Raw genomic sequence first — 16,170 nt, 5'->3', positions numbered from 1 at the left:
AAACCAGGTGGACCTGGGGTCAAATCCCAACCCTAGCTACTTGTCCACAGTTATCCTCACCCCTCTGAGCCCATTTCTTCACCTGTAAATGGGGATGATACATCCCACCCATGTGAGCTGTTTAAGAAGGATACTGGATGCTGCATTTGAAGAGTCTACCAAGGAGCTGGTATTCAGGAGGTGCTCAATCTATGTTCATTTCCCTTCTTTGAGACCCCCCCAGAGCCCTCCTCATTTACACAACCTCATCACCGCTCTCTGGAGCCATGGGGAGTGCCCATGATTTGTTCTCTCACTAACTTCCTGGTTAACTTCAACTGAGCACGTGCTCCAGGCCAGAATGCTGTACTTCACATAGGCTGCCAAACAACCTTCCAGGGAGGAGCTACCTTTCAGAGAGGCTCAGCAACCTGTCTGAGGTCACACAGCCAAGCAGTGATTGCAGAGCTAGCATTTTACTCCAGATCTGACCTTATCCCTCCCAGACACCATCTAGAACCCCCAAGGACAGCAAGTGGCTAGCTCCTGGCACATGAGCCCTGGGACATGAGACAGGCCAGGCAGGAGGGTGTGGAGCTTCTTGGGAGGGTCTGCTGTGGCTGTGGGACCTGAGCAGGCCTCTTGCCCCAGGATGTGCCCACTGAGGTGATGCCACCATTATAGATGAATACCTACACAGCAGCTCAGATGGACAAGCCAAATGAGAAGCCTTCTAGGAATTGATAAGCAATGTTGTCATGAACATTGAATTTTTCCAGAAACCTCCAAGGTAAGCCTATCCCTGTCTACCTGTCCCACCTTTCCCACCTGGGCCCAGGAGCTGAGTTATCACAAGTGACATGGTGCCACGCTCCACTGCTACCCCCACTCTCCACTTCATCTCAGGGATGCAGTGTCACAGCAATGAGAGGCGACTCTGGCAGGGCACTCTGCAGAGGAGAAAACCAAGGCACAGAGAGGTGCAGTGACTTGCCAAAGGTCACCCAGCAGGACTTATCACCAATTCTCAGGGATTCAATTGACTCATGAGTGATTTCTTCTGCTTTCAGCCCTTCTCCTGGGAGAAAAGTTTTGCTTCCTCCAAACCTCATGGCTAATCTCTAACACAGTCCTAGAACAGCTCCAGGTTCCTGTCTTTGTGACCTCTGGCAGATACCTAACCCTTCTGTGCCTCAGTTTCCTCATTTGTAAAATGGCAATAATAATACATAATGAGCTAATCCATAGGTCTTTATGAGGATAAAATGAACAATGACACATAAAGTACATGGAATGGTGCTCAACACCTAGCAAGCACTCAGTAAAGGCTTGCTGTTCATCATTTTGTCATCATCATTATTATTACTTGTATTGGTGTTATGATGAGCCTGGCTTACCAAAGATAGGACCTGATCAGGCTGTGGGTATCTACTTCTCATCCAGCCATCTCTCCACAGATTCTGGGGTCTCCATCTTTTTCTATGAGTTCCAGCATCGACCCAGTTCTTTTGCGAAGATCAAGCCGGCCTGGGTGCGGGCTGATCATGGGGCTGAGAAGACCTTCATCTTCGGGGGTCCTTTCCTCATGGATGAGAGCTCCATGCCGGGTGAGGATGAACGGACACAAGATCCTTAGGCTGCCGGCTCCACCAGGGTAGGGCGGGGCATGCAGGAACAGAGGTCCCAGGTCATCAGAGGGGACCCTTGAGTCTCCTCCAGGACCCACGTGACCTTGATCCAGGTCTGTCCCTCTCATAACCTTTCCAGAAGCCACAGGGGAGGAGCAGGAGCTGAGCCTCACCATGATGGCCCAGTGGACCCACTTCTCCTGGACAGGGTGAGTAAGCAAAGAGGCATGCCTGGCTTTCGGCCTAGACTACTCAGATCTGCCTCCCAGGGAGCAATACAGGAGACCTTTGTCTTCATTCATTCCTCCCAGCCAGGGTTCCCAATGGCAAGGGGCTGCCTCCTTGGCCCCCATTCAACTGTTCAGAGCAATACCTGGAAATCAGCCTGGTGCCACGGGTCAGCCAGAAGCTAAGGAAGGCCCGACAGCAGTTCTGGGCAGAGACACTTCCCACCAAGGTCTGGCAGTGGCAGCAGAAGCAGAAGGGCAGGAAGGCCCAGGGGGAGCTCGGAGGCAGGTCCTGGGTCTTCTGGGCTGGGGGCCAACCTGAGGGGTGGTCACGTCCCAACAAGGCAGCCTCCTTCACCCCTGCTAAGAGACTTTAACCCAAACCAGGCTGATGGGTGGTCATGTCCCTTAAAGCATCAGCCCCTCCATGACTCCTTTGACATATCACCTACTGCCCATCTAGCGGGCCTTTGCCCAAACTTCTCCCTCTTCCCACTTGCTTCATGGCGAGTTCCAGCTCATACCTCAAGCTCCCCAGAGGACCCTCCTCCTCTAGGAAGTCTTCCCTGCCTTCTCTGGTCCTGGCCCTATCTGTGTCCATTACAGCATAGCCCACTCTAAGCTAGCATTGTCAGTGTCAGTGTTTCTGTCCTGCTCTGAGAAGCTCTCTGAGTGTGGAAATCAGCCCGACCGCACTCTGCATCTCCCATAGTTGGATCAGTCAGGACTTGGAATCAGAGGATGCTTGGTGAGTGAGTGAAAGACTGAGAAAGTGTGAGAACGGTGACTGCTGGACTTGAACCCAGGCCCTTTAGGCACCACAGCTCCGCTTAGTTCTGCACAGGTGTTGTCCTCCCTGACCAGAAGAGTGGGCGGACTCCGACGGCAGAGACCTGGAGTCAGAGGAGTCCTGAGGTATAAGGGGATCCAGCCAAGAACAGATCTCAGGCCCCAGAGGCCTCTGACTAGGGCTGAGGGAAGTCCCTTTGTCCGTGCTGCCCAGTCTTGGCCCTTGTACAAGGCAGAGCAGAGTCCAGGAGGGCCAGAGCCCTGACCCTTGGACGTGAGATGCAAGCTTCCCAGCGCCAGCACCTCACCCCTTTATGGCCTGCCTGGGCTCTTTCCTCCCGCTCCAGCTAGGGAAGATCACCTTCTGGGCTGCTTGGCACAGGTCGCGGAGCACCCACCGGGACACAGGAGAACAGGTTAGGGGAGGCATCTGGACTAGTGCATCAGTCAGGCTGTTGTCACAAGGTAGACGAGGTCTACCCACTCAGGCTACAACAGGTAAAAAGCAGCCAGAGGTTTTTGAGTAGGGAGGCACACATTTCTTTTTTTGAGGATCAATGCACCATTCCCTTGAGAAATCTGGATTTTAATACATATCACAATGACTTCCCCTGCCCCCGCTGAATCCCATCCTGCCAACTCTGGTCCCACACATACCCTTCCTCAGTCTGACTAAGTTCCTGGCTGCTGACGGTTACATGAAAAACACTTGCAGGTGAGACCAGTTGTGTCTGGGGAAAGTTTATTTGGGGCAGAAAAGAGAGTCATAAACCAGAGGGGTTCTGAGTCGTGCCATTCCTCTGCTCAAAAGCTCCCTGTCACCCCCGGGGCAAGTTCAAGTTCTTTATACCGGCCTTGAAGGCCTCCTATTCTTCTCCCTTCTTTCCACCAGGAAACTTGCCCCCACAAGCTGATAAGAGAGCCTGAAAGGTTAAACAGGCCCCATTCCCAGTGTGTCACCGGGGACGCAAAGGGGGCTATAGGCGTGAGGAGGCATAGACCGGCTGTGACTTGGGACAGGGGAGGGGGGACATCTAAACTGAGACCTGAAGGACAAGCAGAAGTTGCACTGGCCAGAAGAGTAGGCTCGAGGGATGGGAACAAAGAGGAAGGGTGTTCCTGGTAGAGGGAACGGCAGGAACAAAGGCCTGGAGGTTGAGATGTGCTGAGAAAACACAGTTCTGTACATCTGGAGAGGCCAACAAAGACCAGACTGTGAGGGCCCTTGTGGGCTGGACTGGTAACCCGGGGATGACATGAACAGGTTGGAGGTTGTGGGTGAGAGCGCGGACAGGGAGAGCAGGGAGGGGGTCAGTGGGGGCTTCTGGGTAGGTGGAACGCACTGGTGGGCTCTAGATTTAGAAGCAACAGGCAGACCTGGTATCCAGGGGGACACAAAGGTGGGAGAAGGAAGACTTCCCGGGGCTGCATGGAGGCGGGCAGGACTGGGCTGGGAATCAAGCGCTCGGTTTTGACCATGCTGGATGTACAAACAGGCCTCTTCCTGCGGGCTTGAGGGTGCAGCACACCTGGCAGCCACGGGGAGGCAGGGGTTGTTGGGCGGGGGACGTCACCAGCTTTGGTGTGACCATTGCCAAAGGGCTCTGAGGGGTTGGGCAAGCCTGCCGGTGAGGCCTCAGACCCTGTCTCACTGCCAACTTTCCCTGCCTCTCCTCCTCCTCCCCCCAGCTTCTAGGATTTTCTCCTCACGGGGAGGGAGGGGAATGGCCTGGCACGGCCCCAGTGGCTTGGAGGAGTGCTCAGACAAGGGGTGCTCCTGGGATTCCAGTCTTCTTGCCTCTTTATTCTCCTTTCTCTGGGCCACTACTCACGGAACTCCCCTCCCCTGCCGGCCAGGGCATCCTCCATCCACCGATGGCCCTGCCCCAGGACCCAGAGCCACAGAGCTGAGGGGAGCAAGCCAGGGGCACCCACAAACTCAGATGGAACAGGCCCTGCAGGGCAGGCACTGGTAGACCCAGGGAGCCTCTCCGTGGCAGGGTGACAGGAAGGGTCCTGCGAGCACTGTGAGTGTGTGAGCACCAGGGCGTACGGCAGGATCAGACTGCACACCTGGACGTGCACACCTGGACCCAGCCCCCAGGCAAGGGACTGGTAGATGCTCCCAGTAGACACAGGCAAGCATGTACATACCCAGCGCCAGACATAGATACTCACACACAGAGGGACAGGCCAACAGCTCAACCTCTTCTGGGGGCAGCAGGGCAGGGACATTTAGACGTCTGGGAGGATGGGTGGTAGAGAGCTGGGAGTGTGGACATTTATATTTACATTTTTATTAAATGTATCTTATAATTTACTTAATTTTATATGTTTATAATTTATGATTGTATATTTATATTCTTTATAAAATTAATATTATATAAAATTCGTATTATATTAGTATATATATATTAGTGTATGTGTGTGTGTAAAACCGTCATGTAACCACCAACCAGATCAAGATCTAGAACATTTCCAGCACCTGACATGCCCCTTCCCAGTCAATACCCTCAAAGTAACCACTGTTCTGACCTCTATCATAAATAAGTTTTGCCCATATTAATGCATTTTAAAAAATGGCCACATCACGCAGCATGCATGATCTTAGTTCCCCTAGCAGGGATCGAACCTGTGCCCCCTGCAGTGGAACCGGAGTTTTAACTGCTGAACCACCAGGGAAGTCCCTGCATTAAAAAATTTTTTAACTTGAGAGAAACTTCGCTAAAATCGCTTTTAGCATTTTGGCACATTTTCTCTCAGTTTTTTTATTGCATATTTGTATATAGCTGTGATATTAGCATGCATACAATTTTATACTCTGCTTTTATTCACTTAAAATCATACCATAAACAGTTTATAACTTAAGTTTATAGTTATATTTATGTTGCCTGGTCCCCAGATACAAATAATGCTTCCCGTACTCACGATAGCATATATGACTATGGTTCATAAAAGTCTTTCTTTTAATGCATTTCTGACTATTTTCATAAGGGTGGGACCCCTTATGAAAATAGTCAGAAAACTATGTGAACATTTTATGGCTCTTATACATTTGCCAAATTATTTTCCTGTGGTGGTGTATCAATTTATCCTACACTAACAGTATATGTGAATGTCCTTTTCATTGTATCTTTACCACAATTGGGTGCCATCATTTGTAATTTATTAGGTGGAAATTGTGACTCCTGGTTTTAATTAACATTTTATGACTACTAAAAATGTGGAATATTGTTTTCATAAGTGCTTACATATTGCCTCTGGATAGCAGAGCTGGGATGGAAACCACTCCACCTCAGCTCCTGTTCAGGGGTGTAGAGCACTCTGTCACGTGCTTAGGTGCCCCCAGTGGCTGGGGTGAGGACAGTAAAACACTACTGTTGGGCTTCCCTGGTGGCGCAGTGGTTGAGAGTCCGCCTGCCGATGCAGGGGACGCAGGTTCGTGCCCCCGTCCGGGAAGATCCCACATGCCGCGGAGCGGCTGGGCCCGTGAGCCATGGCCACTGAGCCTGTGCGTCCGGAGCCTGTGCTCCGCAATGGGAGAGGCCACAAGAGTAAGAGGCCCACGTACCACAAAAACAAAAAACAAAAAATACTACTCTTTAGAGCAGAACTCTGATGTGAGCCATTCTGTGTCACTTTGGGCAAGTTATATAACCCTTTGAACTTCCATCCACGTTTGTGTAGTGGGAACATAGTAACAGTTACCTTATACATGTTTTAGGAGGATGAGGTAAAATGGCACATAAGTGTTTGGCACAGCACCAAGCTATAATCAAGGCCCAGTCAATCACAGTCGTCGGCTATTCAATAAGTGGACCCAGAATTCAGGGCAAATCTGGGTAATATGATAGACCTTGGCCTCCTGGCTCTGTCCTATGAGACCTCAGGCTGGTCACTGATCATCTCTGGGCCTCCAAGCCTCACCCCACTCCTCCCAGGGCAAATGAGAAGCCTATGTGAGAGGACCATGTGAAAGGGCTTTGTAAATTGCAAAGGGCTACATACACAGAGGAGATTTGAGATGGCCCCTTGCTGCCACTGACCTGCCTCCATGCCTGAAGGGCCACCATTACAGCCAGTTCTTTGGGCCTGGATATTGCTTATGTAAGACCAGGAGAGACCTGGGGATGTGGGCAGAGAGGTATTTTTGGCCACCTGCAGCTGGGGTGTGAGGGCGTGTTCTTACCACACCAATACCAAATGATGTTCCAAAAAGCAGTTGCATCAAAGTCTCCTAGAGAGGGTTGTAAATCTAATTTCCTGATGCAACCTGAGATTCCCTTTCAGAGGGTGTAGGGGGTACCTAAGAGTCTGAATTTCCCAATGATTCCCCCAGGTGATTCTCATGTACAATCAAGTTCAATAAAATTTGGATCAGATTTGCCTTCTGTCACTTTGCAGAGTGAGCCTCCAGGGGACCAGGGCACAGAAAAATTCAGGTGTTTTTTTTTTTTTTTTTTTTGCCATGTGGCTTGTGAGATCTTAGTTCCCTGACCAGGGATTGAACCCGGGCCCTCAGCAGTGAGAGTGCAGAGTCCTAACCACTGGACCACCAGCGAATTCCCAAAAAATTCAGTTTTGATAAATGGGGAGGAGGAGAAAGAAAGGACAGGGGTGCTTCAGGAAGGGGCAACAAATGTGAGGTCTCAGCGACCCTCAGCAACAGGAGCGAGGCAGGGTGAGGGCGTAGAACAAGAGGTGTCCATTGGCAGAGTCTAAATTCAACTTGGTGTAGTTTGTATCCATTGCAAGAGATAGCTATGGTGTAGGTATGCTTGTAGTGTACAGATGTGAATGTATGCTACATATGGATACATTGTAACCTATATATAACTATACTTATATGCATGTGGGCACACATTTTTTAAAGATTAATAATTAATTTTTAACTTTATTTTTGGCTGTGTTGGGTCTTCGTTGCTGCGCGTGGGCTTTCTCTAGTTGCGGTGAGTGGGGGCTACCCTTCGTTGAGGTGTGCAGGCTTCCCATTGTCGTGACTTCTCTTGTTGTGGAGCATGGGCTCTAGGCGCTCGGGCTTCAGTGGTTGTGGAGCCAGGCATGCTCCACGGCATGTGGGATCTTCCCGGGCCAGGGCTCGAACCCATGTCTCTTGCATTGGCAGATGGATTCTTAACACTGCACCACCAGGGAAGCCCTGGGCATGCATTTAACTCTTGTGTTTCCCCATGTTTTTTTTTTTTGTAAATGAGCTGTGCTCATATATACCCATGTGTGTATAAATTTGCGTGTACATGTAAATATTAATGTGAGTGTGGATATATGTGTGAGAATGCATATATGTGTGTGACTTCTTCCCAGAAAAATGCCAGGCAGATGTTAGCAACAAGAAAGATATATAGTCATACCAATATCAGACAAACAGAAATCAAAATAAATGACACATTTATTGACATTAAATGATACATTAAATGACCAACAGAAAAGTATTCATATAACAGACATGAACTTTTACGCATCTACCAACATAACTTTGAAATCTTAAATCAAATAACGATAGAGAAAAATACTAAGAGGAACACAGAAAAAGAAGACAAATACACAATTGTGAAAAGCTTCAAGCTGGTGCTGGTGCCCGTGGCAGATGGGCCAAGGTGTTTTCGGTGTCCAGGGTGACCCTTCTTCTCTCTTCCTAGGTGCCTTGCATACCAAGGAGCCTCTAGTGGTTACCAAATATGGGACCCTCCAAGAAAGCAGGTACACGTGGGGAAGACACCCATCAATGCCTTCCTAGGAGTTCCCTTCTACAGACCTCCTGTGGGTGCCTGCAGGTTCACTGCCCCAGAACCCCCAGAGTCCTGGGAAGGACTCAGAGATGCTACCACCTATGCCCCAATGTAAGAGCCAGAGGACTGTCAGCTGGGAGGTGGGCAGACCCTGAGGAAGGCGGTGAACCTATGCCTGCCTCTGGGCCGGGGTTTGTACAACCCACTGAAAAGGGTGCTCTGTGTGGCCACAGGCAGTCCTGGCAACCATTCTGGGCCTCAGTTTCCAAACCTATATAATGAAGTGGCTGGTCCAGATGGTGTTTAAGGCACTGTTAATGCTGTTCTTGATTCTCTCATGCGAGAGCTCCAGGCAAGGAGGAGGTGCATACTGACTGTGCCCCCAGGACCTGCTGGGGAGCTGAGTTTCCCTAAATGTGTGTGAGGAGCAGTACGCGCGCACACACACACACACACACACACACACACACACACACACACAGAGTGAACCCTGAGCTCTTCCCTCTTCCTTGGTGCTTGAACCTAAGAACAAGCCCACGTGGCACCACCAGCCCTTCCCTGCAGAAGGAGGCCAAAATGGGGAGGGCATGGGCTCAGTTTCAGTTTTAATGTCCCAGGGTCTCAGTGCAACCTCTAGCTGGGCTCAAGCCCTGAATCACATGAGCATGTTGGGACAATGGCTGCCCTTTGACGCACTGGGCTTGGCAGTTTACCAAGAACAAGTGTATTTACTGTTTACATAGACCATTGAGTAACCCACTGTCCAGAACATTCTGTGGTGAACATTAACAGTGTTCAGCATCAGTTGGATAAAGTATTGGCTTTAGAAAAATGTCTACTGTGAGAACCTGGGTGTCAGGTGATATAGAAAACTACAACCACCACACTGGATGTCTAGTTGTTAAAAACACGGTGTCCACTGTTATTTTTTTATTATTATTTTTTATTTTTGCGGTACGTGGGCCTCTCACTGTTGCGGCCTCTCCCGTTGCGGAGCACAGGCTCCAGACGCGCAGGCTCAGCGGCCATGGCTCACGGGCCCAGCCGCTCCGCGGCATGTGGGATCTTCCCGGACCGGGGCACGAACCCCCGTCCCCTGCATCGGCAGGGGGACTCTCAACCACTGCGCCACCAGGGAAGCCCAAAAACACGGAGTCCACTGTTAGAACATGATTGACTGTTACTAGAACACTGGCATGTTGGTTGTTAAAACACTGGCCATCACTAAGAGAAACCAAGGTATTCTGAACATTGTGTGACTGTTATTTGGAACTCCACGGATCAGGTGACAGAACATGGAATAACCATTGTTAGAACCCTGAGGATCAGGGGTTTAGAGATTGGGGTGTCCCTTGCATAGGAGTCTGGGTGTCAGTTGTTGGAACATTGGCCATGAGCTGTCAGACACTGGCTGTTTGGGACACAGAGTGTTAGGTGTAAGAATGTGTGGATGGCTTAGAACAGACTGTGGGGTGGCAATTAAGTGGGGAACAGGGAGAGAGGAAGCTGTTACAGAGATGGTGGCTTCCACCAGAGTAGTTACAGTGGAGGTGGTGGGAGTGGTCAGGCTCCAGATTTATTTTGAAGGTAAAATTGACAGGATTTGCTAGAGAATTGGATGTGAGCCACGAGGGAAGAATAATCATCAAGGATAATAACTGGTTTCAGGGCAGAGCAGCAAGGGGAATAGAGGTACAATTTACTGAAATGGAGAAGACTAGATCAAGAGCAGTTTTGGGCAAAACAAGAGTTCATTTGGGGGCATGTTAAGTTTGACATACCTAACAGTTATCCATGTAGAGATGTGGGGTAGGTAGTCTGGATACATGGGGCTGGAAGGAGACTGGGCATCAGCAGGTTAACAGTGTGGAGCCCTAGGCCTGAAGGACAGCAGCTCAGGAAAGAATAATCAGCATGAAAAGAGAAATGAGGGTTGAGGCCTGGGCCGCTCTCCAGCTTAGGCCAGGAAGAAGAGGAGGTGTGAGGTGGCAGAAAAATCAGGAGAGTGGGATTACAGAAGCCCAGAGAAGGAAAGCTGTTCAAGAAGGAGAGTGTGGTCAACCATATAGAGGGGCTACCAGGGCAAGTAAGATGATGAGAGAGATTCAGCAAGATGGAAGTCACTGGTGACCTGGACGAAAATGTCTTTGGTGGCGGGTTGGGGACAGATGCCTCAAATGCTTATAACCCCTGTTCTAGGCTGTAAGAGACCTGGCTTTCCTGCTGGGATGCTGCATGTGATTTATCGGACAGCATCCTAACGACACTAGCTGCTGCCAAGAGGTCAAGCAAGGAAGGCCGAAGACAATCTGTAGAGACAGAGACAAGCTGCCTGCTGGTGACCTTGGAGCGGCTGGTGGGGGCGGAGGGAAGGACAACTTGTTGAAACATTTGGCCTTGAGGGGAAGAGAGAGATAGCATAGTTGTTGGAGAAGGTGGCTGGTAGAGGATAGGTTTGGACCAAGGTATGTTGAAGTGCTGTTGGGAAGACTGAAAGGGAGCAGGTGATGCTCTAGGGTTAGGGAGGTGAGAGTGGATTACACCTACGTTCACACACACATACACACACTGAAGACAGGCTGGGACAAGAGAAAGGAACAGAGGAATAGGTAGACAGGGATTCCTGCATTCAGTCAAATGGGCCCAGCCCCAGCTGTTATAAGAATAGCCACCCTCAGGGCTGGGCCAGCAGGGAGAAAAGGCAAGGTGGACCAATAGCCTAAGCTCCATAAGTATACCAGATGTCCACACAGTGCAAGGCACAGGGCCAAGTGCCAGGAATCAGATGAATACACCTACATCCCTGCCCTTTGGGAGTAAAAACAACCAATCAAAATAACTCCAACCCAGTATTGTAGTCAATGGTGGATAGAGCTTTGGGAAGCACAGAGGGGAAAGTGCCCAGCAGAGGGGGCACCACTTAAGCTGGACCTTAAATGTGAGTAGGAGTTTGCTGGGCAGAGGAGAAGGCATTTGGTAGACAGAACAGAAGTACAAGGGCTTGCAGGTGAGAGGCAAGGGGTCATGTGTATTTGGAACAAAGAATGGCTGGGAAGGAGATGACTAGATGGCAAGGAGGGCCTAGGTCAGTGTGGGTGCATGAGGGCAGGAGGAGCCAGGGAAGGTAATGAGGAGGGGAATGACGTGGTCAGATTTGTGTTGTCTATCAATCTCTCTGGCCAGCATGTGGAGGATGAGTTGCAGGGGAGATGAAGAGGCAGGGGCAGAGTCCTGGCCAGAGTGGTGGTGGCCTTCACAGGGCAGCAGCCCTGAGATGGACAGAGGGGGCCTATTCAAAGGTTGTTTGTGAGGCAGAACAGAGACTGAGCGGAGGACAGGGCATGAAGGAAAGGAGGTGCCCAGGGCACCCAGGTTTATGGCTTGACAGCACCAATGTGTCTCCAGCAGGAGCAGGGAACCGCTCCCCAGGCAGACCCATAAGGCAAGGCACAGGCAGGGGGTGCCAACCTGCCTCCCATCCCTGGACCTAACGTTAGTGAAGGCTGCTAGGACACGGATACACACACGCACACACATACACACATATTGCCTGGATTTTGCTTTGGGTTCTGGCCCCTCACTGCAGAACCTGGGTTGAAACCACTCTCCCCACTATTCTCGCAGCGCTGGGCCCCAACTCACATCGTGCCCACAGGTGCCTTCAGGAGTCCTGGGGGCAGATCACCTCCATGTACTTCAACACACACAAAAAATACAAGTGGCTGCATTTCAGTGGGGACTGTCTGTACCTGAATGTGTGCGCGCCAGTAGGAGCGCTCGGGGACCCTCTGCTGCCTGTGAGTACTCAGCCTTCAACCACGCACCATCCCACTCAAGCACCCCACTGTCCCGCTCAGGCCTCAGCCCTTCTCGCCCAGGTGATGGTCTGGTTCCCAGGACACGCCTTCCTCGTGGGCTCCGCTTCCACGTATGATGGCTCCAAACTGGCGGCCCGGGAGAAAGTGGTGATAGTGCTTCTGCACCACAGCCTCGGTGTCCTGGGCTTCCTTAGGTGGGCGGGGCCGGGAACCCGAGGCGGGGACCAGGGGCGGGGCCTCCTCTGGACTTGGGCTCAGGGAGGGGGGAGGAGAGGATTGGGCGGAAGGAAAGGGGCACGCCCTATGGGGCGTGTCCGCGTGAGGGGCGTGACAGGGGCATGGTCTAATGCTTGTTGGAGCAGACAGGTGCTTGCTACCGCCTCAATGGGGCGGTGCCCAATTATAAGGAAGGAGATGCGGTGGTAAGACCCAGTCTCTGAGGGACACAGTGGGCGAGGCGGGGGCCCCCAGTACCCAAGCGTCGGGGCTCCGGACCCTGATCGTGAGCCCCGCGCGCTCAGCACAGGCGATAGCCAGGCCCGCGGGAACTGGGCGCCGCGGGACCAGGTTGCAGCTCTGCGCTGGGTGCCGAAGAACATCGCAGCCTTTCGGCGGAGACCCAGGTTGGGTGACCTTGTTTGGCCTGTCATCAGGGGCCATGTGCATCTCGGGACTGGTGAGTGCAGTACTCAGATAGACCAAAGCAGGGACGCAGGCCCGCATGGCCTACGGTTTCTGCACAGATACGTGTGAAGATTTGCATGTGCAAGAACATTCCGGTCCACAGACCTGCCCTCACCCCTGCCATGGGTACGCCCCGCACAGCCAAGGATGTCCATTACATTCAGGGAGCACTGATGAGAAAACCAAGCCAGCCCAGGAAGGGCAATGCTAACACTATGGATGTGGTGGGCCATGAAGATCACCCAGCACCTCCTGCCCCTCCACGTTCCCCCAGAGCTCTATGCCTGAAACAGAGCCCCCCATCTGCCCTCTGGGCAGGGTTGGGGCCACCGACCAGGCCTGGGAGTCAGGCCTGGGTTAGAGACTGGGCTTTGCCCCTGACTCCTGGGGTACCACTGACCTGGAGTGTTCCTGTACTGTGGGTGTAAGGTCAGGTGCCCTGTGAGGGACATGTGGCTGGGCAGTGAGCAGGGACCACATCACACAAGGCCCTGTGGGCCACAATAACAATGCTCAAACACTGGAGCACATTCCATGTGCCGGTCACTCTTCTAAGCACCTTAGGTGTATTCATTTGTTAATAAGCTCAACAATCCAAAAAGAAGAGTATTCCCTTTCTTCCCTCTGCAAAAAGAGAAGTCTTCTCCACTCTACAGATGAAGAAAGTGAGGCCCAGAGAACTTAAGCAACTTTATTGAAAATGCACTGGAGAGCAGGGAAAGATTTTTTTTTAAAGGTCAGGTCTTTATTTATTTTTGGCTGCATTGGGTCTTTGTTGCTGCGTGTGGGGGCTACTCTTCATTTCAGTGCGTGGGCTTCTCATTGTGGTGGCTTCTCTTTCTGCGGAGCACGGGCTCTAGGCGCGCAGGCTTCAGTAGCTGTGGCACGCGGGTTCTAGAGTGCAGGCTCAGTAGTTTTGGCGCACGGGCTTAGTTGCTCCGCGGCATGTGGGATCTTCCCAGACCAGGGCTCGAACCCGTGTCCCCTGCATTGGCAGGCGGATTCTTAATCACTGCGCCACCAGGGAAGTCCCAAGCAGGGGGAGATTTTAAGCAGGGGAGTGACACAATCAGATGTGCATTTAGAGTTGGCTCAGTCTGCTGGAACTGGGTTAAAAAGAAGCACAAGCAGAGGCTTGGAGACCAGCTTGGGGTGGGGGGTGGCATATCTAATGGGGGCTGTTTCTGAAATAGAGGTAGAAAGGATGGACAGTAGAGGATGGCTGCAGAGTGATGCAGGAGGCCAAGTGGACAGGACAGGGGCAGCTGCAGCATACGGATGACCAGAGGATAGAGGGAAGGCCCCTGGGGCTAGGTGGATGCTATGGGTAAGGGACAACACCCAGATAGGGTGTGGCTGGAGGAAGTTTTGGGCACATGAAGTCTGAGGTGCCCAAGGGACAGGATGGGGGTCTCAGATATGGTTGTTCCCCCCAACTTGGGCAGCAGAGAAAGGCTAAGAGCTATCAGTGCAGATAATTGGGGCCCTGGGAAGCATATGGCCCCCTCTCCCACACTGCTAGCCCAGCAGCAGAGGGAGGCCCTTTCTGGTTGTTACACCAGCAGAACCACTATAACAACACTAGATCCCCTCTGGGACCCCTGGGGCCCGTTGAACAGACCAGGACAAGGATGCCCAGAGACAGGACGGCACTGGCTCTAGGTCTAGGACTCCAGCCCAGAACTCCTGACTCCCTCCCAGCTTCTGCCCTCTCTGAGTGCCTTCAGGCTGCCCAGCCATGGCCAGTGGTCCCCACTTTTGCATCTCATGGGTGCAATTCTCCCCACCCCTGCAGGTGACATCACCCCTAGCCTGGGGTCTCTTCCATCAGGCCATTTCCCAGAGTAGCACCGCAGTGCTCAGAGTCTTCATCATTTCATCACCTGGCTGAGGTTTAGCTGGGCTTGATTCACCCCAGTGCCTACAGGGGACATTCTGCCCTGAGGATCCAGGCTGGTCCAGACCTGCTTCTGAGGGTCCCTCAGTTCTCCCCTCCTCAGGCTTTCTCACACAGGTCTGGGGAAGGGAGTTTCTCCAAACAGCCACCCAGAAGCTATTCTTCCCCAAATTAGAGGGAGAGCAGCTGAGCGGAAGCCAGTCAGGCTGCAGCAGCTGCGAGGATCATAAAGGACTTTGGGAAACTCTAGGACCTTCTCTAGGAATTCAAGCAAGAACTCCGGTAGGCAGCCTGGATGGTGAGCTGGGCCCCTGCCTCCCATCGTCCCTGCCTCATACCCTCCCCATCCGCCCCGGAGGGTACCTCTCTTCCTGTCTGCTCCTCGCGGATGGCACTCCTGGATGAAGGGGTTGGAGAGGGCTACCCACTGCCCTGTCTCCACCCTGTCTTCATGCCTTCGCTGGGATCCCCCGATGGCCACCCAGAGTCCTTCCTAAATCCCCTGCCAGACCCTACCAGGCAGGGAGCGGTTCTCAGAAATGATTAGATCTTGGTGAAGACCCCAGGACAATTCTGTGGCTTTTCTCCAAGTTTACCTCGGCTCGCCCGGGCCACTCTGAGCACGGAGGCGCACCGCTGCAAAGCTGGCCTAGGAACCGGGCGCGCACACGCGTCTCCTGCGGGCCTCTGCGGCTCAGCTCTCCCCTTCCGCTCAGCTCTCCCCTTCCTCTCCTCCAACACCCCGAGATCCCCACCCACTGAAGCAGCAATTACCGCCGTGGCGCCTGGGGAAGGGCCAATTAGTGCGGGAGACGCAGCCCCTCGGCTGTGCCCGCGCTGACCGCAGCCCCGCAGCGCCGCCGCCTTCCCTGCCCGGCAGACAGCGCCAGCCGCCTGGGAGCCCCGGGGGACGCGCCGTCCGGCCTCCAGCCAACTGCAGTGATGGATCCAGGCGCCTGGCGTGGGGCCAGAGCCCGGGCGGACGCGAGGGCGCCGGGAGCTGCAACTCGCCACCGCTGGGTGGTGGGGGTGAGCGGAACGGGGCCTCCCTCCCTGTGAGGGCTCCTGCACCCCCGACGGCCTGCGCTCCAGCGCCTGCCTTCTTCAATAGCCAGGCAGGCGGGCTGCAGCGTTTTGGGGAGGGTGGGGGAGGCCCTCTTACAGCCTCAAGGTCCTTTGACTTCGGGACCTCCGAAGCTCTGGCCTAGGCTGGCTGAGCCCAGAGCAGTTCCCTTTTGGAAGCCTTAGCAGGACCTGGCTTTAGTAAGCCTCGGTTTGTGCTTGATTAACGCTCCCGTGCAAGAGGAGGTGGACAGAAGGGTGGGTGGGCAGTGCCGGGCCACAGGTCTCTTTCACCGTTGCATGAATGCATGGACTTCCTCCGCTGGGTCCCTGCCCTGC

The 16,170-nt window shown here is 52.9% G+C and overlaps 1 protein-coding gene and 1 non-coding gene across 2 annotated transcripts; one reads left to right on the top strand and one right to left on the bottom strand.

Annotated features, from left to right (window-relative positions):
* Nucleotides 1–94: 94 nt before the first annotated feature.
* On the top strand, nucleotides 95–15,703 carry LOC112391457 (carboxylesterase 4A). Its single transcript, XM_024732820.1, is given in 12 exon segments — nucleotides 95–112; nucleotides 631–652; nucleotides 655–745; nucleotides 747–769; nucleotides 1,437–1,586; nucleotides 1,747–1,816; nucleotides 8,281–8,481; nucleotides 12,026–12,167; nucleotides 12,249–12,382; nucleotides 12,710–12,794; nucleotides 12,796–12,864; nucleotides 14,668–15,703. Coding segments are annotated over 12 exon segments (1,101 nt in total). The 3' UTR covers nucleotides 14,764–15,703.
* TRNAE-CUC (transfer RNA glutamic acid (anticodon CUC)) lies at nucleotides 7,113–7,185 on the bottom strand. The gene has a single exon. It is a non-coding gene; the product is annotated as a tRNA-Glu (tRNA).
* Nucleotides 15,704–16,170: the final 467 nt, after the last annotated feature.

This window comes from Neophocaena asiaeorientalis, unplaced genomic scaffold (assembly GCF_003031525.2).
Source record: "Neophocaena asiaeorientalis asiaeorientalis breed wild unplaced genomic scaffold, Neophocaena_asiaeorientalis_V1.1 scaffold90, whole genome shotgun sequence".
Lineage (NCBI taxonomy): Eukaryota > Metazoa > Chordata > Mammalia > Artiodactyla > Phocoenidae > Neophocaena > Neophocaena asiaeorientalis.
Note: the sequence above shows the minus strand (reverse complement) of the source record. Positions and strands in the feature narration are given on the sequence as shown.